Raw genomic sequence first — 25,324 nt, forward strand, 5'->3', positions numbered from 1 at the left:
AAGAAGGCTAAGAGTTCTAGGGAGCATGCTTCGGCGCCCCCGGGCAAAGACCCTAGAACCTTAGACTCCTTTGGGAGGAAGGCCTACCATTCTTCTATGCTCGTGGCCAAGATCCAGTCTTACCAGCTCTACACGAGCATACACATGCGGAACAATGTGCGGCAGTTGGCGGGCTTGGTTGATGCTCTTCCCCCTGAGCAAGCCAAGCCGTTTCAGGAGGTGGTCAGGCAGCTGAAGGCGTGCAGAAAATTCCTGGCCAGAGGAGTTTATGACACTTTTGATGTTGCGTCCAGGGCCGCTGCTCAAGGTGTGGTGATGCGCAGGCTCTCATGGCTGCGTGCCGCCGACCTGGAGAATAGACTCCAGCAGCGGATTGCGGACTCGCCTTGCCGTGCGGACAACATTTTTGGAGAAAAAGTCGAGCAGGTGGTAGAGTCTCTCCACCAGCGGGACACCGCATTCGACAAGTTCTCCCGCCGGCAGCCTTCAGCCTCTACCTCTACAGGTAGACGATTTTTCGGGGGAAGGAAGACTGGTCCCTATGCTTCTGGTAAGCGTAGGTACAATCCTCCTTCCCGACAGCCTGCGGCCCAGGCTAAGCCCCAGCGCGCTCGCTCTCGTCAGCAGCGTGCGCCTCAGCAAGGCCCCGCGGCTCCCCAGCAAAAGCAAGGGGCGAGCTTTTGACTGGCTCCAGCAGAGCATAGCCGACATCCAAGTGTCAGTGTCGGGCGACCTGCCGGTCGGGGGGAGGTTGAAAGCTTTTCACCAAAGGTGGCCTCTCATAACCTCCGATCAGTGGGTTCTCCAAATAGTCCGGCAGGGATACACCCTCAATTTGGCCTCAAAACCTCCAAATTGTCCACCGGGAGCTCAGTCTTACAGCTTCCAGCACAAGCAGGTACTTGCAGAGGAACTCTCCGCCCTTCTCAGCGCCAATGCGGTCGAGCCCGTGCCATCCGGGCAAGAAGGGCTGGGATTCTATTCCAGGTACTTCCTTGTGGAAAAGAAAACAGGGGGGATGCGTCCCATCCTAGACCTAAGGGCCCTGAACAAATATCTCGTAAAAGAAAAGTTCAGGATGCTTTCCCTGGGCACCCTTCTCCCCATGATTCAGCAAAACGATTGGCTATGCTCTCTGGACTTGAAGGATACCTACACACACATCCCGATACTGCCAGCTCACAGACAGTATCTGCGATTTCAGTTGGGCACACGCCACTTCCAGTACTGTGTGCTACCCTTTGGGCTCGCCTCTGCGCCCAGGGTGTTCACAAAGTGCCTAGCTGTGGTAGCAGCGGCACTTCGCAGGCTGGGGGTGCACGTGTTCCCATATCTCGACGATTGGCTGGTGAAGAACACATCCGAGGCAGGAGCCCTGCAGTCCATGCAGATGACTATTCGCCTCCTGGAGCTACTGGGGTTTGTGATAAATTACCCAAAGTCCCATCTTCTCCCAGTGCAGAAACTCGAATTCATAGGAGCCCTGCTGGATTCTCGGACAGCTCGCGCCTATCTTCCAGAGGCGAGAGCCAACAACTTGTTGTCCCTCGTCTCGCGGGTGCGTGCGTCCCAGCAGATCACAGCTCGGCAGATGTTGAGATTGCTGGGCCACATGGCCTCCACAGTTCATGTGACTCCCATGGCCCGCCTTCACATGAGATCTGCTCAATGGACCCTAGCCTCCCAGTGGTATCAGGCCGCTGGGGGTCTAGAGGACGTGATCCACCTGTCCACGAGTTTTCTCAAATCCCTGTATTGGTGGACGATTTGCTCCAATTTGACTCTGGGACGTCCCTTCCAAATTCCTCAGCCACAAAAAGTGCTGACCACGGATGCGTCTCTCCTGGGATGGGGAGCTCATGTCGATGGGCTTCACACCCAAGGAAGTTGGTCCCTCCAAGAACGCGATCTACAGATCAATCTTCTGGAGTTGCGAGCGATCTGGAACGCTCTGAAGGCTTTCAGAGATCAGCTGTCCCACCAAATTATCCAAATTCAGACAGACAACCAGGTTGCCATGTACTATGTCAACAAGCAGGGGGGCACCGGATCTCGCCCCCTGTGTCAGGAAGCCGTCAGCATGTGGCTCTGGGCCCGCCGTCTCGGCATGGTGCTCCAAGCCACATATCTGGCAGGCGTAAACAACAGTCTGGCCGACAGACTGAGCCGGATTATGCAACCTCACGAGTGGTCACTCAACTCCAGAGTGGTGCGCCAGATCTTCCAGGCGTGGGGCACCCCCTTGGTGGATCTCTTCGCATCTCGAGTGAACCACAAAGTCCCTCAGTTCTGTTCCAGGCTTCAGGCTCTCGGCAGACTGGCATCGGATGCCTTCCTCCTGGATTGGGGGGAGGGCCTGCTGTATGCTTATCCTCCCATCCCTCTGGTGGGGAAGACTTTGTTGAAACTCAAGCAAGACCGAGGCACCATGATTCTGATTGCTCCCTTTTGGCCGCGTCAGATCTGGTTCCCCCTTCTTCTGGAGTTATCCTCCGAAGAACCGTGGAGATTGGAGTGTTTTCCGACCCTCATCACACAGGACGAGGGGGCGCTTCTGCATCCCAACCTCCAGTCTCTGGCTCTCACGGCCTGGATGTTGAGGGCGTAGACTTTGCCTCCTTGGGTCTGTCGGAGGGTGTCTCCCGCATCTTGCTTGCTTCCAGGAAAGACTCCACTAAGAGAAGTTACTTCTTCCATTGGAGGAGGTTTGCCGTCTGGTGTGACAGCAAGGCCCTAGATCCTCGCTCTTGTCCTACACAGACCCTGCTTGAATACCTTCTGCACTTGTCTGAGTCTGGCCTCAAGACCAACTCTGTAAGAGTTCACCTTAGTGCAATCAGTGCATACCATTACCGTGTGGAAGGTAAGCCGATCTCAGGACAGCCTTTAGTTGTTCGCTTCATGAGAGGTTTGCTTTTGTCAAAGCCCCCTGTCAAGCCTCCTACAGTGTCATGGGATCTCAATGTCGTTCTCACCCAGCTGATGAAACCTCCTTTTGAGCCACTGAATTCCTGCCATCTGAAGTACTTGACCTGGAAGGTCATTTTCTTGGTGGCAGTTACTTCAGCTCGTAGAGTCAGTGAGCTTCAGGCCCTGGTAGCCCAGGCCCCTTACACCAAATTTCATCATAACAGAGTAGTCCTCCGCACTCACCCTAAGTTCTTGCCAAAGGTCGTGTCGGAGTTCCATCTGAACCAATCAATTGTCTTGCCAACATTCTTTCCCCGTCCTCATTCCTGCCCTGCTGAACGTCAGCTGCACACATTGGACTGCAAGAGAGCATTGGCCTTCTACCTGGAGCGGACACAGCCCCACAGACAGTCCGCCCAATTGTTTGTTTCTTTTGATCCCAATAGGAGGGGAGTGGCTGTAGGGAAACGCACCATATCCAGTTGGCTAGCAGATTGCATTTCCTTCACTTACGCCCAGGCGGGGCTGGCTCTTGAGGGTCATGTCACGGCTCATAATGTTAGAGCCATGGCTGCGTCGGTAGCCCACTTGAAGTCAGCCTCCATTGAAGAAATTTGCAAAGCTGCGACGTGGTCATCTGTCCACACATTCACATCTCATTACTGCCTGCAGCAGGATACCCGACGCGACAGTCGGTTCGGGCAGTCAGTTCTTCAGAACCTGTTTGGGCTTTAGGATCCAACTCCACCCCCCGAGGGTCCTGTTTGTTCTGTTCCAGGCTGCACTCTCAGTTAGTTGGTAAATTTTTTAGGTCAATCTCAGTTATGTCCTCGCCGTTGCGAGGCCCAATTGACCATGGTTGTTGTTTTGAGTGAGCCTGGGGGCTAGGGATACCCCATCAGTGAGAACAAGCAGCCTGCTTGTCCTCGGAGAAAGCGAATGCTACATACCTGTAGAAGGTATTCTCCGAGGACAGCAGGCTGATTGTTCTCACAAACCCGCCCGCCTCCCCTTTGGAGTTGTCTTCCCTTGAAGTGTATTGTCTTGCTACATACTGGACTGGCCGGCTCGAGCCGGTTTCGGGCGGGAAGACGGCCGCGCATGCGCGGTGCGCATGGGCGCGCGAGGACTAGCAAAGGCCTTTGCTAGTAAACTTTCCGATGGAGGGGGCTGCCGAGGACGTCAACCCATCAGTGAGAACAATCAGCCTGCTGTCCTCGGAGAATACCTTCTACAGGTATGTAGCATTCGCTTTTTCTAAAACCACTAAAAAATAGAACAAAGAGCAAAATAAGAAAAAACATAAGCAAAATGGTAACAGCCATAAAAATGAGTGAAAATGCGAGAAAAAAGTAAAACTTTTTGTGGAGGTGCCTAATTTTTTTTTTCAGAATACTGTGAGAGGGTGACATACACTGGGAAGCCTAAGGGGGCCCTGTTTACTAAGGCACGCTAGAATCTAGAGACAGTCATAGGAATATACGGGTGTCTTTTGTGTTTAGCGCACGCTGAAAACGCTAGCACGCCCTTAGTGCTGCTTAGTTAACAGGGTCCTAAATGTTATTATCCTTAACACAACAAATGTTTCTGGATCTCGAGCACCAGGGTTAGAAACCCTTCTTTTAATTTATAGCTGATAAAACAATTTACTTGGGCTGCACATTGGTTAAAATTTGTAATTACTCGATTAATCACAATTTTTATTCACAAGATTAATAAAACATTTTGCATGTCCTGTACAGTGCAAAATATTAGAACAGTGGATATAAATGCTCAAAACTGACATATTTCAATCACTAAACTGAAAATCATTTTTCTTATCTTGCTCTGTCTTTATTTCTTGTCCCCCTCTCCATGCTCTGAATTCTGTTTCTGGGGGTTTTTCTCTCCTCTCTGTATGCAGCATTTTCTCCCCATCTCTCTTGCCCTCTCCCCCCATGGTCCAGCATGTGTTTGTCTGTCTTCCCTCCCCTGGTCCTCCAAACTTGACATCTTCATTGGCTGTGGAAGCAATTAACCCATTAGTACCCAATGCTCCCATAATAGGCTCCCATATGGGAACGTTGGGCACTAATGGGTTAAGCTAGGCTGTTTCTGTCCAGCAGCTGCCATATTGGTCAGAACAAAACAATAGCAATCGCTATTCAAGATCCCATTCAAGATGGCGACCTGATTGGACGCAAAGACGGGACCTCTGCGGAGGATCGCTGGGATCTACTGGAGATCGCGATCGAAGTAAACCCGCTGCACACGGGGAGGTGGAATAACTCCACTGGACGGGATCGCCTGCTCGGGAGCAGCGAAGGAGGATCGTAACTCACGAGCCGAGAACGAAACGGGTCGGTGACTCGCAGCGACCTGAGATCTTAGGCCACGAGGCAATCAACAGCCCGACTCTGGGGATCGGCACTCCAGCCGAGCAGCCAACCGAGTCAAAGGCCCTGAGCTGTGGCGATCGAACGGAGAACGGCCTAGAAGTAGGGGCCAAGCGCAGCCACTCACCCACCTCGGGGCCTGACTCTGATCCGAAACCAGAGAGAAGTCCAGTGGCCGGACAGAAGTCCAGCCACGCCAAGACCGCACCGGATAGGTTGACTGGGCGACCAGAGGCTGACGGAGGCTGTCTGAGCGACGTGCCCGCGACCCGAGGAGAGACGCCGACCGCATGACCCGAGGAGACGAGGAGGCCTCCATCGCAGGATCGCCACCCGGCCGCTCGGCGACACGAGGGGCGGCGACCGGCCGAGACACAGAATCGCAGTGCACCCGGGCACTCACCAGAGCATCGAGCCACAGGTTATCCAAGCGCATCGGAAAAAACAGCAGCCCGTAGATCCCTAAACCGGAGGCACTGCCGAGGGTGATGAGGCCAGGCTGGGTGAGATCCTGTTGACTGAATGTGTGCACTGGAGACCTGATGAGAACGGCTCTCACAGCTACTTGGCCGCATTTGACTTTGCCTGCTTTGCCTGCTTGCTTCTGATTTATGATACAGCCTCTGCCTGCTTGCTTTTAATTTTTGCAATATTGCCTTCAAACGCAGACTAGGGGCCCCTCATGCTGTTCTGCCTCTGGGCTTTGCTTCTAAATGCCTTACTTGCTTGCTTCTGACTTTGTAATACAGCCTCTACCTGCTTGCTTTTGCTTTTTGCAATACTGCCTTGCAATACTGCCTTTTTGCAATACTGCCTTCAAACTCACACTGAAAGCCCCTCATACTCTTTGGCTTCTAAGCTTTGCTTCCAAATAGAGAGCTGCACGGCTTCCGTCCCCGCGGGAATCCCGCGGAACCCGCAGGATTCCCGCGGGGACGGAGGCAGTTCCTGCGGGGATGGAAGCAGTTCTGCGGGGTTCCCGCGGGGACGGAGGCAGTTCCTGCGGGGTTCCCGCGGGGATGGAACCAGTTCTGTGGGCTTCCCGTGGAAGTGTAAGCTGCACCTGCACCAGCCTCTCATCTACTGAATACCAATTTATTTGAGTGCTGTCTCCTCCTCCTCTTCTTCCTTGCTTTAACAGCATAAATGTGGAAAGTCTTCCATTAAGGAGGTGGTAGAGTCACAAATGATGACGGAATTCAAAAAGGCGTGGGATGAACACAGAGGATCTCTAGTTAGAAAATGGAAGTTATATAAAAGCTAACCTTAAATGGCTGCATGTGTGTGGTTGTGTCAAGTGACGCTTAGATGGCGACTCTGGCTGTGATGAACTAGAGCTGATACCTGGCAGACTTGTATGTTCTGTGTCTCATACATGGCAATCTGGTGTAGGATGGGCTGGAAAGGGCTTAGACAGCAACTTCAGTGGCTGGAACATGAGGACAGTGCTGGACAGACTTTTACGGTCTGTGTCCCACAAATGAGAACATTAATAGGCTGGAGTGGGCTTCGATGGCAACTCCAGCAGTTGGAACATAAGGATGGGGCCAGATAGACTCCTGTGGTCTTTGTTCCAGAAACACGAAAGAAAGACCATAATCAAGTATATAATATCACACTCGTTGATTTAATGATGAATTGATCATGAGTGTGACTATTGGGCAGAGTGGATGGACCGTTCAGGTCTATTTGCTGTCACTTACTTTGTTACTATTAATCCTCTTTGCTCCCAGGCTGGTGCACAGACCTCAGCTCTAACACAGGCACGAGAATCAGATGTCACCTGACCTACTGGCGCGTGCATGTGGTGGCCTCTCAGCACACAATCCCAGTGAATCAGAGACAAATCTTACATGTGCGCACCAGAGTGTTCCAAGTTCCAACTTCCGTTCCGTCCTTGCCTACAGTGCTGTGGCTCAAATCCAGAAAGGGAGCTGACTGGAACTTTCTTTTATGTACTATTAAATTCTTACAGGGATGGGTGGGGATGGGTTAAATTCTTGCGGGGACGGGTGGGGACGGGTTGGGATGGTTTAAATTTTTGCGGGGATGGGTGGGTACGGGTAAGATTTCAGCGGGGATGGGTGGGGACGGGTAAGATTCCAGCAGGGACGGGCGGGGATGGGTAGGATTTCTGTCCCCGTGCAACTCTCTACTTCCAAATGCCTTACCACTTTATGTTTAAAGGCAATTGCAGGCTAGCCTTGCTTTGAATTGTTACCAAACTTGCTTTGAATTGTCGCTAAGCTTTGAATTGTCACCAAACTTAAATGCATATGCAAGCTTTATCTCGCTTTGAACTGTAGCCAAGCTCAAACGCAAATGTAGACTTTACCTCGCTTTGAACTGCCAAGCTTAAATGCAAATGTAAGCTTAATTTGCAAGAATGTAAACTAGCTGAATGTCTGCCACAACGCCTTAGACATAGAAATGAACACCAGTAAAACACTCCTAATCATCCACTGTCTCTCCCTACTCGTACACACAACCCACAACCCAGATAACAACAACCCCATTACCCACAATTCACACAGCACTCACATATACACAATGCCCACCCTAAAGAACATCCAGAACAACTCACTCACAATACACCAATCCTATGTACAAACTATCAACAACCCACCAAACCAAAGACATAATAAACAACCAAAAGGAATAATCTCCAGATATGAATACCACCGACAAAAAGAAGAAAATAACAACAACAACAACAAACTCAACTACCGAAGAAAAAGACAACTAATAAAAATAAATATATCGAACACCCCCACGGAACCATACCACTCAATCCAACTAGGATACATCAACGCAAGATCAGCAGTAAGCAACTCAGTAGACATACGAGACTGGATTACCACAGATAACTTAGACCTTCTATTTATCACAGAAACATGGTTCCATAGCCCCACAGACCCCGCCATCCTAGAAACATGCCCACCAGATTACAAAATCACCCACTGGACAAGAAAAGGAAAAAAGAGAGGAGGCAGAATAGCTATTATTCACAAACCCGAATTTACCATCACAACACGGGTGAATCTACCTCACCACAACTTGAAATTGCATCGACAAGAATTAATCACCCAAACCTAATAGGACACCTTAACACAATCCTATTCTACAGGCCACCAGGAAAATGGCAAGACTCCCAAGCACAACTCATGGACTTCATCTCGAACTCCTGCGTTTCTGCCTCAAACATCCTTATATTAGGAGACATCAACCTACACCTAGAAGATGACACCTCACCAAGCACACGAGAATGCAAAGAATTCCTAAAACTCTGGGACCTGCAAGCACCCAACACGCAACCAACACACAAAAAAGGACACACACTAGATATTATAACAAATTCGAACCGGACTCAACTATCATACTCACTGACACAAGATGGACACCTACATTATGGTCAGACCACTACAAAGCAAATGTCTTTCTCTGCTGGCGAAAAACACACATAAACACAATCAATAAACATGAGCGAACAACATACACAACAAGAGGAAAAATAGACCCCACAATATTCTGGCAACAGATCTACCAGAACGAATGGTCAACAAACGCTGACACCACCCAATTCCTCCAAGAATGGGACGATCTATGTACAACAACATTAGACAGAATCGCCCCAATCCAAACCAGAACATCACACAGGAAAAAAGCAAATCCATGGTTCACCGAAGAGCTGAAAAAACTTAAAACACAAGTCAGGAAACTAGAACGAGAATGGAACAAAAAGAGAGACGAACAAACACTAAACGCCTGGAAATTACTTCGGAGAAAATACAAATACACCATAAAACAGACCAAAAGACTACATTACAAAACAATAATAGGACCAAACTACAAAGACATACATAAACTGTTCAACCTTGTGAGCAAATTGCTAGACACCACACCAGTTACAAACAACGACAAAGATATACCAGACGTTGCCAACCTTGCGAAATACTTCAAAGAGAAAATAATACAACTACGACTCAAAATACCCGCCAGCCCTATTGAGTACGCCACACTTTTAGATTGTCTAGATCCAGAAGAAGGAACATACCCAGCAGACAGAACCTGGACCGAATTCGAAACACTATCAGAAGACCTCATCTCCGAAACTCTCAAAAGATATGCCAGATCCCATTGCAAACTAGACATATGCCCAGATAACCTCATGAAATCTGCTCCTCAACAATTCATAATAGACCTAACGAACCATGTAAACTTCATGCTACAAAATGGACTCTTCTTAAAAGAAAAAGGAAAAATCTTACTCACCCCAATTCCTAAGGATACAAAGAAAAGCACGAGCGAAATAACCAACTACAGGCCAATAGCATCCATACCACTAATAACCAAAATAACCGAAGGAATGGTAACTAAACAACTCACAAACTATCTAAACAAACACTCAATATTGCATGATGCCCAATCAGGATTCCGGTCGAATCATAGCACAGAAACAATATTAGTCACCCTTATGACTAAATTTAAACAAATAATTGCGACTGGCAACAATATACTCCTTCTACAATTTGACATGTCAAGTGCCTTCGATATGGTTGACCACGGAATCCTGCTACACATACTTGAATACTTTGGCATTGGAGGAAATGTCCTGAACTGGTTCAAGGGATTCCTAACCCTACGCTCGTATCAAGTCACATCACATTCAACCACATCTAAGGCATGAACACCTGAATGCGGAGTACCACAAGGATCACCCCTCTCACCAACCATTTTTAACCTAATGATGATCCCCCTGGCTAAACTCCTATCAAACCACAACCTCAACCCATATATATACGCTGATGATGTTACAATATACATCCCTTTCAAACAAGACATCAACGAAATCTTCAATGAAATCAATCAAAGCCTACACATCATGAACACATGGGCAGATGCATTTCATCTGAAATTAAATGCAGAAAAAACTCAATGCCTGATACTCACCTCCCAATACAACACAAAGGAATTTACCGCTATAAACACACCAAACCTAAACCTTCCAATCTCAGAAACGCTAAAAATCCTTGGAGTCACTATCGACCGCCACCTAACACTCGAAACTCACGCAAACAACATAACTAAAAAGATGTTCTACTGCATGTGGAAATTGAAAAGGATAAAACCATTCTTCCCAAGATCCGTCTTTGGCAGCCTAGTGCAATCCCTCGTACTCAGCCATCTGGATTACTGCAACTCACTATACGCAGGTTGTAAAGAGCAAATACTGAGGAAACTTCAAACAGCCCAAAATACAGCAGCCAGACTCATCTTCGGAAAACCAAAATATGAAAGTGCACAGCCATTAAGAGAGAAACTACACTGGCTACCACTCAAGGAACTCATCACTTTCAAAGTATGCACATTAGTCCACAAAATCATTCACGGCGAAGCCCCAGCCTACATGTCTGAGCTAATAGATTTACCACCCAGGAATGCCAAAATATCATCTCGAACTTTCCTCGAGCTTCACTTCCCCAACTGCAAGGGCCTGAAATATAAGACGCTACACGTGTCGACCTTCTCTCACAGAAGCACGCAGCTTTGGAATACACTGCCGCGCAATTTAAGAACGATCCATGAACAAGCTTCCTTCTGCAAATTATTGAAGACCCATCTTTTTGAAAAAAATATACGGAAAGAGCCAAAACACATAAAGTCCATACTCACTGTTCACTAATGCATCATACATCCAACTCTGCAATCTCATCCCCGTAATCTCACATCATTCATACCTCCAATCAGAGAAATATGTATACCATATGTCTTCATGCCTTAATATTGCCCTTTAAGCCTCCCATTGTCCCCTTCCAATGTTTCAATGTCTGTGTTCCATTGTTATATTCCTTAACGTTACTTCGATTGTCTCACTTAACTCTACACAATGTAATCCATAACCAAGTTGTAACAAATTGTATTTCCTTCACTTATATCATATTGTAAGCCACACTGAACCCGCAAAAAGGTGGGAAAATGTGGGATACAAATGCAATAAATAAATAAAATTGAAAACAATAGCAAACTTGTGAGGTTTATATTGTTTTATTAAACCTCCTAGGTTTTAAATTCTCTCTGTTAGGGGGAGGGGGGTTTGGAGAGCTTTCGAGGGGTCTGTGAAGGAAGGGAGGATTATATTCAAAATGTATTTGTCAGTGTTCCAGAGCTTGCTTTGCTATTTGCAATGCTGTATTGTGGATTTCAGTGCTGCACTATATGCCTTTATTGTCGCTTATGATGAAAATAAAAATATTTCTATGTAAAAACAATAGCACATCCGGTTGCCTATATTTGGTACATTTTTAAAAAGTATAAAACTCTTCCATTTGGTTGCTTGTGTGTCCCGTGGTACTTGTTAATGGTTGTCATAAGCATTTGCTATTGTTTAACCAAAAATAAAGGCATATAGCACAGCACGGAAATCCACAATACAGCATTGCAAAAAACAAAACAAGCTCTGGAGCACTGACAGATACGTTTTGAATATAACCCTGACCCACTTCACAGGCCCCTTGAAAACTCACCCCCCCCCCCCCCCAGCAGAGAGAATGCAAAGCCTAGGTGGTTTAATAAAACAATATAAACCTCACGTTTGCTATTGTGTTCAATAGCAATTGCTATTTTGTTCTGACAGATATGGCTGCAAGCTCCATGCTGTCTTCAGCCCAGATAATGGGTGAGAGAGGCTTATGCTGTCTCCTGTCATTAAACTTCCTTGGGTCAACTTAACAGCTTTCTCTCTGCCACCAGGGTTGCCAGCTGGGAAAAATTTTCCCAGCCCCAAATGAGCCGTAAACCCGCCCGTAGCCAATCCCCGTCTCCCGCGTCACCGAACCCCGCCCCCGCATCACCTAACCCCGCCTCCCATGTCACTAGCACCGCCTCCCACGTCACTGGCACGGCCCCCTATGTCATCCCTGACGTCAACCCCGCCCCTGAAAGGCTTCTATTGGTTCAATTTGGACCAATAGAAGCCCCGGAAAAGCTTCTATTGGACCGAATTGGACCAATAGAAGCCCCGGGAAAAACCGCCGAACTCGCACAGCGGCGACGGGAAAACTGCCCAAAAAAACGCATCCCGCGGCCAGCGAAATTTTCCCGCCGCCACTGGCGAAAACCCGCCCAATTGGCCGGTAAAACCGCCCACCTGGCAACTTTGTCTGCCACTTCCTGCCCAGTGCAAACAGGAAGTTGTGTGAGAGAGAAGGACCCCAGGGCTAGCTAGAGGCAGCCTGGGTTGATCTCTGCTGGTGAAGATAGCAAGCTTGAAGGAGGGAGGTAGGAACAAATGCTGGCCCTGCAGGATAGAGGGAAAGACACACAGCATTAATATTATTTTAATGTATTAAAATTTTAATGCTTTAATTGCATTATTAATGTGTTAAAATGTGCAGCCCCATAATTTACATCTTTTCATATGTCAAAACTTAGATGTCTTGGTGCAGGGGTTGACTGAGAGCGGTCTGGGCCCCCGGGCACTGAGAGTGGTCTGGGCCCCCCCGCCTGGCCATTGCCTGATGTCCCCCTACCGCCGCAGCCGACGCCCCCACCATCCCAGTTCTTTCCTACCCGCTGCGCTGCTGATACTCCCCCGCCCGCAGATGCAAATTTCAAAAGCTGACATATTTCAATCACTATACTATAGGTTAACAAATACACATAAAACAAAAAAATGGAAAATATGATACCACCAATTTATTGGATCAAATATATTTTCCAGTTAGCTTTCAGAGGCCAAAACCTCTTTCCTCAGGTCAGGACAGTATACTGCTATTAAGGTATTCTGTTCTGACATGAGAAAGGAGGGCTGGGTCTCCAAACATTAGCAAAAATGTATTAACATTAGTCCAATAAAGATATCTTATTTCCATTTTCTTTATTAACACAGCTACCACACTACTTTATGCTAAACTAAAAATAAAATTTATTTTTCCTACCTTTGTGGTCTGGTTGTTTTACTTTTTTCTAATTGTGTTGGTCTCAGTCTCTTGTTTCTTCTTCCCTCGATCTCTTCTTAACTCTCGCCAGCGTCTATCCCTTTTTCTCCCCCCCCTTTCCATCCAGCGTCTGACCTCTCTCTCTCACTTCTATCCAGAGTCTCTCCTCTTTTTCTCCCTCCTCCATCCAGCATCTAGCCCCTCTCTCTCTTCATTTCCATCAACATCTGCATCCTCTCTCCCCCTTCCATCCAGCTTCTAGCCCCTATCTCCCTCATCCAGTGTCTGTCCCTCTTCTCCCTCTTTCCATCTGACATCTGTCCCCTCTCTCCTCATCCAGCATCTGTCCCATCTCCCTTCCATCCGGCATCTGTTCTTCCTCCCCACTCCATTCTCCATCCACTGACTGTCCTTCCCCATCACCCAATCCTCCTTATTCCTGCTCAATTTATATGTCCCCACTATCACCCCATATCCCCACTCTTCCACCCTACCTTCACTTACAATCACACCCTCCTCCTTCCATCCAGTCTTTTTTTCAGCCCCACCCAACACCCAAACCCTTTCTACCCCCCCTCCACTGGACATCCCCACTACCACTGGCACACCAGGACCAGGCTATCCCCACTCCCACCCAATACCCCCCTGCCGCGGCCACCACTGCTCCTGCCCTGATGCTGTTTCAGCAGTGGTGGCAAAAATAGAAAAAAAAGATCGCAAGGCTGCACCGTTCCCTTCCCGCTCGCAGCTGACCAGCTCTGCCCCACAACAGGAAATTGTTAGAGGAAGGCGGAACTGGCAGCCGCGAACAGGAGGAACAGTGCGGCTCCGCGATCTTTATTTCTGTTTTTGCCACCACTACTGTAACAGCAGCAGCAGCAGTGGTGGCCGCAGCAGGAAGGTAGTATGTGAGAATGGGGAGAACAGCGGGGATCCGGGCAGAGCCTCTGGGCCCAAACGGTCAGTCCGCCCCTGTCCTGGTGGCTCATTGACACTGCTGCCTAGTGCCATGTGGATGACTTTGCTTTCCAAGCCAAGACAACATTCACAAGATGTCTCAGTCATGACACACTAACAACAACTTCTAATGGCCGACCTTAGGTCCTAACAGAGAACTGTCACTGCAGTTACTGGGCTAGGTGGGCTGGGAGGAGATTTCAAAAGAGCAAAAATCTCTAGAATGAAGGCTTATGGTGCTAGATCTCATTCTTGGTTCCACTCCAAGCTGGAGTCTCAAAGAAGCAGGAGAAAACTACTGGGCAAGAAGGAAAAAAGGGTTGAAATGTTTGATTGTGTACATATTTATTTATTTGTAGCATTTGTATCCCACATTTTCCCACCTATTTGCAGGCTCAATGTGGCTTACATTATGCCGTGATGGCATAAGCATTCATGTTTTTCAGGTTTGAAATGTAAAACTCATTATTCTTTGGTTTTCTTTGCAGGGCTGCGTTTCTGCTTTTCTGGAGGTCATCATTGGTGGGCGGGCCGTAGAAACTCCACCCCTCTCTTCAGTTAACCTTCTAGAAGGCTTGAGTAGGACAGTGGTTTATATAACATATGGACAGCTTTTTAGCCTGGTAATGTCATTTTCTAATTTTATGAGCTGTTATTTGTACTCCAGAAAGCTGAGTATTGTTGACTTCCATTATAAAGCTTCTTACTATTCCAGAACCTGAGGGATAGTTGCGTCCATCAACCAGCAGGTGGAGATAGAGAACTGAAAACTGAGCTGGGACATATCTTCCATGGCATCCAGTCCAGCTCCTCAGGATTTTCTATTTCCAGAAGGTGGATGGACACACTTTTCAGCCTCTGGTTCTGAGTGCTTTGCTCGTGGTCTAGTTGTTCAACTGGACCCTAGTTGAGCTTTGGCTTGAGTCTCCAGAGTAATATCTGGAGGTCTTCCCTGTCTCTGGTGCCCTGCAAATTTACTTCTTCTCTTCCTTCACCTCTCCCCTGTTTCCTGTTGAGCTCTCCTTTTCCAGCACAACAACCTTAAAAAAATAAAACAATACAGGAAAGCAAGAGGTTTGCTGGAGAGCATGGAACAGAGTATCATTCCTGAGCCTTTCTCATCTGTGGTAAGACTTGTGAAGACTGTGAGCTAGGGGGAAAGCAGTTAGCAATGGTAAGTCAGACTAAGTGCCACAAGTCTTACTTGGTGCAGGGGAGGGATCCTGAGTCATCACTTGGGACAAGTGTGCTGCGCTTGTGACAGTCGGGGTGAAGTGGTGTTCCTGCTGTGGGATCTGACGGCCAGCGTTGGGGAGTTGCATGCAAGCTGGAAATCCCACAGGATGCGGAGGAAATGGTCGGTGGAGGCACATCTAAAGATTTGATATACCGAATATGCTAGGGTCTTTAGGTTCTCCGGCAGGGCTGATACACAGTTTGATGCAGGAGAGCATGGGAACAGGCACCATGTTGTCAGAGCTGACTGGCAGTGAGGAGCAGCCTCTCTCTGGTCACACATGAAGCACAGCTGCCATTTTACAGCCTCAGGGCCTGACAAGTATTCAGCTGCATCAATATCTTGTTTTCTCCAGCGTTTATATTGCTGTTAACACCAGGCCTCTTTACTGAAGCAGAGACAGTCTGAGTTGCCAGAAGGTGCTTCAGTTTCTCACCCCACTGCCTCTGTGGCTCCTAAGAGATCACGTTTAGACCTCCAGGAGTGGGGCTATGTCTGCTTCTCCTTCCTTATCTGAAGTGGCCTCAGTCTATTCAGAGGCGCCATTGTTGAAGGAGCCTTACAGGAGGGAGATGATCCGAAAGTACTGAGGTTGTATCATAAAGAGGAGCTCAGTATTCTTATTTCTGAGACACTAGTTGTGCTTTCCACAGAGGAGCCTTCTGTTTCAGTGTCAGGAGTTCCCATCTTTGTCGATCATGAAGGGGCTTAGAGGCCCTTCTAAGGCCTTCCCGATGCATCCAGACAATCAGGACCTGATTACAACAGAATGGGTCTCACCAGACATGGGACTGAGAATGGGAAGAGCCATGGCTCGCCTCTACCCTTTGGTTCCGGAGGAGAAAGATAAATTGCAGCTTCCCAGTGTGGACTCCCTTGTTATGGTGGTGACTAAGATGACCACCTTGCTGATGGAACGGGGCATTGTCCTAAAAGACTTACAGGATAGGAAGCTAGAATGCTTGCTGAAACAATTCTTTGAAGTGGCCTCTTTGGGCCTTCAAGTGACAGTGTGCAGCTCGCTCGTGGCAAGAGCATTCCTGAAGTGGCATCAGCAGTCAGTAACACAAGATGGGTGCCATAATGCCCAGCTGAAAGTGGGGTTGGCCTACTTGGTGGATGCTATTTTAAGACGTTATCAGGTTAAGGCCTGCACTATATCTTTGGCTGTCACTGCACGTCGGCCATGGACAGTAGATGTGTCAGCCACATCTTGTTAAACTGCCCTTTTGGGACAAGTGGCTATTTGGAAGGCTATCAATCTCGATTTCAAGACAGCAGACAGTACTGGCCTGGTTATCAGCAATATGATCAGAAGTCCTGCTTTCAGGCACACCAATCTTCCTTTCTTGTAAACAGGAAGTTCTCCAGTCAGCTGGAGTGCCTATGCCTCCAGAGCTTCACAGTGATGTAAAGCTGGTAACTCTTCTCTTACTTTAGTGGGAGGACATCTTCAGGAGTTTTGGGAGGAGTGAGCCAAAATCACATCAGACCAGTAGGTTGTATATATTCTTGCAGAAGGCTATAAGTCGAAGTTCTCCTGCCCGGTTGTTCCTCTCTTCTTGCAGCCTTTGTCGAAAGGGAACCAAGGTGGTTGAGGTTCAGGCCACCGTAGATTAATTACTTGCTGGTGCTCCAGGTCATTGTTCCAGTTCCCCAGGCCAAACAGGGACAAGGCAGATACTCCATCTACTTCATTGTTCCAAAGAAGGAAAGCACCTTTGGTTCAGCTTTAGTTCTCAAAGGTCTAAACCACCGCCTCTGAGTGTCTCGCTTTCGCATGGAGACACTAAGAGCAGTCATAGCCTCGGTTTGAGCAGGAGAATTTCTCACTGCCCCCAGTCTCAAGGAGGTGTACTTGCATATATCTATATGTTGCCACCACTTCCAGTTCAGGTCTTTGCCCTTCGACCTTGCCACAGCTCCAAGAAAGTTTACCAAAGTTATGGTGGTGGTGACGTCATCCTTCCTTTGGCACCAGGGAATCGGAGTTCACCCATATCTCGATGACTGGTACATTCATGCATCATCTTATTCGGACAGCATGGTGGCGACGGATAAAGTTATCCATCTTCTGCAGTTGTTGGGTAGGGTGATTAATCTTGAGAAAAGCAGCAACTACATCGCAGATGCTGGAGTATCTGAGCATTCTATTTCACACTGCATGAGAGAGGATCTTCCTCACGGAACGCAGGAGGCCGAAGCTGGTTCAACAGATTCATCTTCTCAGTCAAGCCAGGCCCTGGGACTCTGTCCAGGTTCTAGGGTCAACGATGGCAGTGATGGAAGTAGTGCCAAGGGCAAGGGCTCATATGTAGCCATTATAGGAATCTCTTCTCATCTGCTGATCTCCAATGTCACAAAAGTACAATCTTCATCTTCCTTCGACACTGGTTGCCAGATGGCATATGCAGTGGTGGTGGTTGCCCAGGAATTTGACTGTCAGAGCTCCCTTTCTGATAACGCAATAGGAGGTGGTGACAAGGGATGCCAGAAAGTCGGGTTGGGGAGCTCATTACAAGGTCCACCATTTGACATAGAACACCTAGATGGAACAGGAGTCTCAGTGGTCAATAAATCGCTTAGAGCCCAGGGCATTGTAGAATGCCTTGTATGACTATGCTTCATTTCTGGTACTGGGACCTGTCTGAGTTTTCTCAGGGACGGCGGTGGCTTATATCAACAAGTAAGATGGGACCTGCAATCCAGTGGTGATGGAGGCGACTTCCCTCTTGAATTGGGTGGAGAAAAATAATCTCTGCTTGTTGGCAGCTCACATCGCAGGGTCCTTGAATGTGGAGGTGGACTTTTAGTAGGCACTCCTTGGACCTGGAAGAATACAAAGTATCCAGCCAGGGATTTCAGCTGATAGAGGACTGATCCGGTGACGTTTAAAAGGAACGACAATGTGCTTAAGTTAAGAACATAAGAATAGCCATACTGGGTCAGACCAGTGTTCCATGTAGCCCTATATGCTTAAGAATATAGGGCTACATGCCCAATCCAGATCACAAGTACCTGGCAGAAACCCAGTTAGTAGCAACATTCCATGCTACAAATCCTGGGACAAGTAGTGGCTTCCTCACTAATGTCTCAATAATGGCATATGGACCTTTCGTTCGGGAACTTGTCCAAAGCTTTTTTTGTACCCAGATACACTAACCGTTGTTACCACATCCTCTGGCAATGAGTTCCAGAGCTTAACTATTCATTGAGTGAAAACATATTTCCTCCTATTGGTTTTAAAAGTATTTCCAGGTAATTTCATCAAGTGTCCCCAGGTCTTTCAAAAGTACAAAGCCTAGGGGACACTCAATGAAGTTACATGGAAACACTTGTAAAACAAATAGGAGGAAATATTTTTTCACTCAATGAATAGTTAAGCTTTAGAACTCTTTGCCGGAGGATGTAGTAACAGCGGTTAGTGTATCTGGGTTTAAAAAAAGGTTTGGCCAAATTCCTTGAGGAAAAGTACATAGTCTGTTGTTGAGACAATAGCAGACATGGGGAAGCCACTGCTTACCCTGGGATTGGTAGCATGGAATGTTGCTACTATTTGAGTTTCTGCCAGTTACTTGTGACCCAGATTGGCCACTGTTGGAAACAGGATACTGGGCTAGATGGATCATTGGTCTGACCCAGTATGGCTATTTTTAATGTTCTTTGTTCTTTTTGAAAGCGTGAAAAATTTATTCGCTTTTTCCCATTCTACACCACTCAGAATTTTGTAGACCTAAGTCATATGTCCTCTCAGCCGTCTGTTTTCCAAGCTGAAGAGCCCTATCCTCTTTAGCCTTTCCTCATATGGGAGGAGTTCCATTCCCCTTTATCATTTTGGTCTCTTTTCTTTGAACCTATTATAATTCCCCTTTATCTTTTTTGTGATACGGCAACAAGAATTGAATACAGAACTCAAGTTGAGGTTGCATCATGGAGCGATACAGAGGCTTTTTAATAATCTTGGTCTTCCTTTCCTAATAATTCCTAACATCTTGTTTCCTTTTTTTGGCCGCTTCCGCACACTGGGCAGAAGATTTCAACATATTGTCTACAATGACACCTAGAATCTTTTCTTGAGATCTGACTCCTAAGGTGGACCCTAGCATCAGGTAACTTTGATTCGGATTATTCTTCCCAATGTGCCTCACTTAGCATTTGTCCACATTACATTTTATCTGCCATTTGGATGCCCAGTTTCTTAAGGTCTTCCTGCAATTTTTCACTATCTGCATGTTTTTTTTGACAACTTTAAATAGTTTTGTGTCATCTGCAAACTTAATCACCTCCTTCGTCGTTCTGATTTCTGGATCATTTATAAATATGTTAAAGAGCACTGGTCCCAGTACAGATCCCTGTGGCACTCCACTATTCACCCTCCTCCATTGAGAAAAATGACTATTTAACCCTACCCTCTTTAGGGTTGGAAAGAACTGGGCTTGATGGGGATCGATGCCTTTCTGCAGCCCTGGCCAGACATAGCTTCTGTATGTCTTCCCTCCTTGGCCCACTGTAGGCTGTGTGTTGAAAAGGATCGCATTGCACCAGGGTGAAAAAATTCTCATAGCCCTGGATTGGCACAGAGGCTATCCTGTGTGGACTTGTTTTGACTCCTGGAAAGAGGTCCTCTAAGTCTAAGGTACATGGCCTACTGAAGCAAGGTCTGGTGCTCATGGAGGGTCCTTGCCCCTTTATTCTTATGCTTGGCCGTTGAAAGGTCTCGATTGAAACGAAAAGGTTATTGATTCGGTCATTGCTACTTTGCTTCAGGCTCGGAAAAGCTTTACATCCATGACATATATGAGGTTGTGGAGGACATTCTAGGGTTGGTGTTTTGAGTGTGGATTATCTTCTTTTTCTGGTCAGATTGGGCATATCCTAGCATTTCTCTATGCAGGTCTTCTGAAAGGATTGGTGTTGGGTTCTCTAAAAGCTGAGGTTACAGCTTTGGCCTGTATCAGGAGCTGACTACAAAAGAAGCATCTTGTGGCTCATGTGGATATTCAATTCTTTTGAGGATTTGGCCACTTTAGGTCTCCCTTTCATATGCAGTGTCCAAAGTAGAACCTTAATTTAGTCTTTCGGGCTCTTCAGAAGCCTCCTTTTGAGCCACTCCAGAAGGCCTCCTTGAAAGATTGAATGCTAAGGATAGTGTTCTTTGTGGCTCTTGTGTTGGCTCATAGGGTTTGAAAGAATCATGCTCTTTCTTGTCTTTTTCTTCTTTTTGGAAGCGGGGGTCTCCCTGCACATGGTGCCTTCTTTTCTTCCGAAAGTGGTATCAACATTTCATCTCAACCAGTCTGTGGAACTTCTGTCCTTTCAGTGCTTTGTAATAAACAGAGACTTGTCCTCATGGCTTCCAAACCCACAATTACTATATGACTGAAGGAGACTGTGTGTTAGCTTATTTGCTTGTAGGGACTCAGGCTCCTCGGGTTTTGCGGGCTCATTTTATGAGGTGTAAAGTGACACCCTGGGCGGAGACTACTTTACTGTCTTGTGCAGATATTTGCAAAGTAGCAATGTGGTTGATGGTGCATACCTTTGCCAAGCACTACAGGGTGGACGTTGTAACGTGCTCAGAAGCCTGTTTTGAGGCTTCAGTCTTCAGGGCGACACCAGAATTTCACCCACTCTAGGGATTGCTTTTGAACATCCCACAGGTTCTGGAATAGTGGGAAGCTATGTAATGGAAGGAGAAATTAGGTCTTACCTGATAATTTTCATTCCATTAGACCTTCCCACTATTCCAAAGGCCCACCCAAGGTTTCTGAGATGTTTAGTCTGTGCGAAGTAATGGGTCAAATAATGACTGTCACCTTGCTTGATACTTCCTGCATATTTCTTTCATCTCTGGACAACTTGTAGTAATGAGGTCCATACGTTTGTTTAGCTGGTTAGTGTTAGGTTAGCAAGTTATTTATTCTGAATTTCTCAATAGTGCTTGTCTACATACATACATACATGCCAAGAGAGAGATCTGTCAGCTTGGTTTGCAGTTCTCTATCTCCTCCTCCTCGTTAATGGGCACAACTATTCTACAGGTTCTGTAATAGTGGGGAGGGCTAATGGAAAGAAAATGATCAGGTAAGACCTAATTTCTCCATGCAGAGAAATTCCATTTTCCCTCAAATAATTCATGTACCTGTCTTAATACTGATCATTTTCCTTTACCTAAATATCAGGAATAAGATTTTTTTTTTCCCTTTTTTCCTTTATATAAAACTAACATGAGAATTGTTTGGGAGCATTCTTTCACATGTACTTGTGAGGTATTTGTGATAGTATTCAGCCTATTATGTAAACATAGGGCTGATCTTTTTTATCAGGGTAGAAGGGGATAAAAACGTTACAATGAGAGAGAGGATATGAAAGAGAAACTAGGCAGAGCTTTTGTTATTTTCAGTGGAATAGCCAAGATTTCCTTGTCATTAAGCAGATGCAGCCATTACAGATGGGTTGTGCCCATCAACCAGCAGAGGGAGATAGAGAGCACACTTTTTTCAGTGCCTCATACCAGCTTGCTCCACTCGGTCCAGTGAAGTAAGAGTGTTTTCTGACTCCTCCGGGATGGGCCCGCGATCGGGGCGATTTTGGCGCGAACCGCCATTTTGAATTTTACTGCCGTTTTCGGCAATGGCTGCGGAGACAGTAAAGCACTGTTCCAAGTGTGGCAAGCGCAGATCAGCAGCGGGGCACTTTAAATCATGCTGTACAGACGTTAGAGCCAGCCCGAGCATGGCGAGCGACGATTCTTCATGCTCTGAGCTGGCAGCGGGCGCCATTTTGAATTTACCACATGGCGTGACCTCCGCTGAGACGGAGAGTCCTGAGCCCGGGGGAGGCCTCGGAGTGAGGCTGATATGGGAGCTACTAGCCCCGGCAGAGATCCGGGTGCCCAGGGTGAGTTTTTCTCCCCTGATTTTGTCTTATTAATGCATAAAGCATACATGCTTAAAAGAGCTCTCCCACAAAGCCCGGCATGGGCCTCTTCTAATGCCCCCCCCCCCCCCCGGTGGATTCTAGCCTGGGTATGCCCTCTGAGGCGTTATTCCCTGATAATTGGCAGAATATGAAGCGCAGAAGGGCTCATTCCCCTTCAGAGAGTACTGCACCTCCTTTTTCCCCCCGTGGTCGGGCTGCGAGGATTCGGAGGACTCTGGCAGGCCTTCATGGTCTGAGGAGCCAGAGTCTGGTGCAGAAGTGACTCAGGATCTGGACGATCCCTCTGCGGTGAGGATTTTCCACCGTGATGAGCTGCCAGCGCTTATTTCTGATGCCCTGCAGGCTCTCTCTATTGAGGACCCTGCCAGTGGCATAGCCTCCTCTGTGAATCCTAGGATGGCTAGTACCAAAAAGCCTGCTCGAGCCTTTCCTTTGCATGACTCCATCCAAGAGCTTATTTCGGCTCAATGGGCTGACCCCAAGGGACCTTTGAAAGTTTCCAGGGCTATGGGGCAATTATACTCTCTGAGTGAGGAGCATATGGCTCGCTTTGCTAGGCCTAAAGTGGATGCCCTAGTCACAGTTGTGACAAAGAGAACTACCCTCCCTGTTGAAGGAGGTGTTGCCTTGAAGGATATTCAAGACCGTAGACTGGAATCAGCACTTAAATGGTCATTTGAAATTGCAGGTCTCACTATTCGGGCGTCTGCATGCAGTTGTTATGCTGCTAGAGCCTGCCTGGCTTGGTTGCAACAGGCAGTGGAACAGCCCGGTGATGGAGCGGAGCCCTTTTCAGATGTGGCTCCGCGGATGGAGTCGGCCTTGTCCTTTCTTGCTGACGCCCTTTATGATATTGTCAGAGCTTCAGCTAAACACATGGCAGTAGCAGTGGCGGCTTGCCGTCTTCTTTGGCTACGGCATTGGGCGGCGGACATGGCCTCTAAGCAAAGGTTGGTGAAGTTGCCCTTTCAAGGCCTTCTCCTGTTTGGTGAGGAGTTGGAGAAAATTGTGAAGGGCCTGGGTGAGGCTAAACCCCAGCGCTTGCCCAAAGATAGGCCTCGGCCTTCCTCTAAGGGTGCGGCGGTCCACTCCTCTTACAGACCTCACTTCCATGAAGCTCGAAGGTACCGCCCGGGGCATTCTGCTGGGTTCACTTCTCATGCCCGTTTTCAGCAAAGGAACTCCTTTCGCTCGGACAAACATTCCACAGCCACTGGCTCAAGGCCTGGAGTTCAGGGGCGACCCTCTGAATGATGGTGCGCCGGCCCTCTCCTCGAGTTCTGTCATCGGAGGACATCTTTCCCTCTTTGCCGAGGAGTGGGCCAACATTTCCTCAGATCAGTGGGTCTTGGACCTGATCAGAGACGGTTACAGAATTCGACGCCCCTGTAAGAGACGTGTTTGTGGAGTCCCGATGCGGTTCTGCCGCCAAACGGGCGGCGGTAGAGGAGACTTTACAAGGTCTGATTCAGATAGGGGCCGTGTCCCCAGTACCTCCCGCCGAACACGGCTGCGGCCGCTACTCCATCTACTTTGTGGTGCCGCGAAAAGGAGGGTCTTTTCGCCCTATTCTGGACTTAAAAGAATTAAACAAGTCCCTGAGAGTGTGGCATTTTCACATGGAAACCCTGCGCTCCGTCATTGTGGCGGTACAGCCAGGAGAGTTTCTCACGTCTCTGGACCTGAAAGAAGCTTACTTGCACATTCCAATTTGGCCCCCGCACCAGACGTTTCTGAGGTTTGCGGTGATGGGAAAGCATTTCCAGTTCCGGGCCTTGCCTTTTGGCCTCGCCACAGCTCCCTGCACCTTTTCGAAGGTTATGGTGGTAGTAGCTGCCTTTCTAAGGCGAGAGGGTATTCGGGTTCACCCGTACCTGGACGAGTGGCTCATTCGAGCAAACTCTGCTGCAGAGAGTCAGCATGTAACAGCCAGAGTGGTCTCAGTACTTCAATCTCTGGGCTGGGTCGTCAATTTGGCCAAAAGTCACCTGACCCCCTCGCAGTCTCTAGAATATTTGGGGGTCAGGTTCGACACAGCCTCGGGGTATGTGTACCTACCTGAGCAAAGGCGGTGCAAGCTTCAGAATCAGGTCTGTCTGCTCCTGAGGATGCCCCGCCCGCGAGCTTGGGACATTGTCCAGCTGCTTGGATCGATGACGGCCACCATGGAACTGGTGCCCTGGGTGAGAGCGCACCTGAGACCTCTACAGTATGCTCTACTCCAAAGATGGTCTCCAGTATCTCAGGATTACCAATGCAGACTCTCTTGGCTCCCTGCGGCCCGACTCAGCATGGAGTGGTGGCTCTCAGACAGCATGCTGCGGCGAGGAATGCTGCTGGCACTCCCTGATTGGTGCCTAGTGGTGACAGATGCCAGTCTGAAAGGCTGGGGCGCACATTGCAAGGGGAAGCATGCCCAGGGTCTATGGACACCCGAGGAGTCGGAGTGGTCCATCAACCGCCTAGAGTTGAAAGCGGTGTTTCAGGCACTTCTGGCCTTTCAAGTGACCCTGGAAGGATTGGCTGTCAGAGTGATGTTGGACAACACGACAGCAGTGGCCTACATAAATCGACAAGACGGCACTCAGTGCAGAGCTCTAGCCGCACAGGCCGAACAAATTTGCCACTGGGCCGAGCTGCATCGACAGTTTCTATCGGCAGCTCACATTGCAGGTCAGAGCAACGTGCAAGCCGATTATCTAAGCAGGCATCAGATCGATCCAGTGGAGTGGGAACTTGCAGACGAAATGTTCCTGCAGATATGTGCCAAGTGGGGCAAGCCCGTGATGGATCTAATGGTGACAAGCTCCAATGCCAAAGTCCCGTGCTTCTTCAGCAGACGGAGAGATCCTCGCTTGGCGGGGTTGGATGCCTTGGCTCAACCCTGGCCTCCGGGCCTCTACTATATGTGTTCCCTCCGTGGCCCTTGATAGGGCGAGTGCTCCTGTGGATTCGGCTGCATCCAG

General features: G+C 48.1%; 1 protein-coding gene across 1 annotated transcript in view; it reads left to right on the top strand.

The window, feature by feature from the left end:
• Window positions 1-25,324, top strand: part of GAPVD1 (GTPase activating protein and VPS9 domains 1) — a 199,454-nt gene that overhangs the window by 63,358 nt on the left and 110,772 nt on the right. The window contains 1 exon segment of the mRNA XM_030207414.1: window positions 14,668-14,802. Coding sequence (XP_030063274.1) covers window positions 14,668-14,802 — 135 coding nt within the window.

This window comes from Microcaecilia unicolor, chromosome 6, assembly GCF_901765095.1.
Source record: "Microcaecilia unicolor chromosome 6, aMicUni1.1, whole genome shotgun sequence".
Taxonomy (NCBI): Eukaryota; Metazoa; Chordata; class Amphibia; order Gymnophiona; family Siphonopidae; genus Microcaecilia; species Microcaecilia unicolor.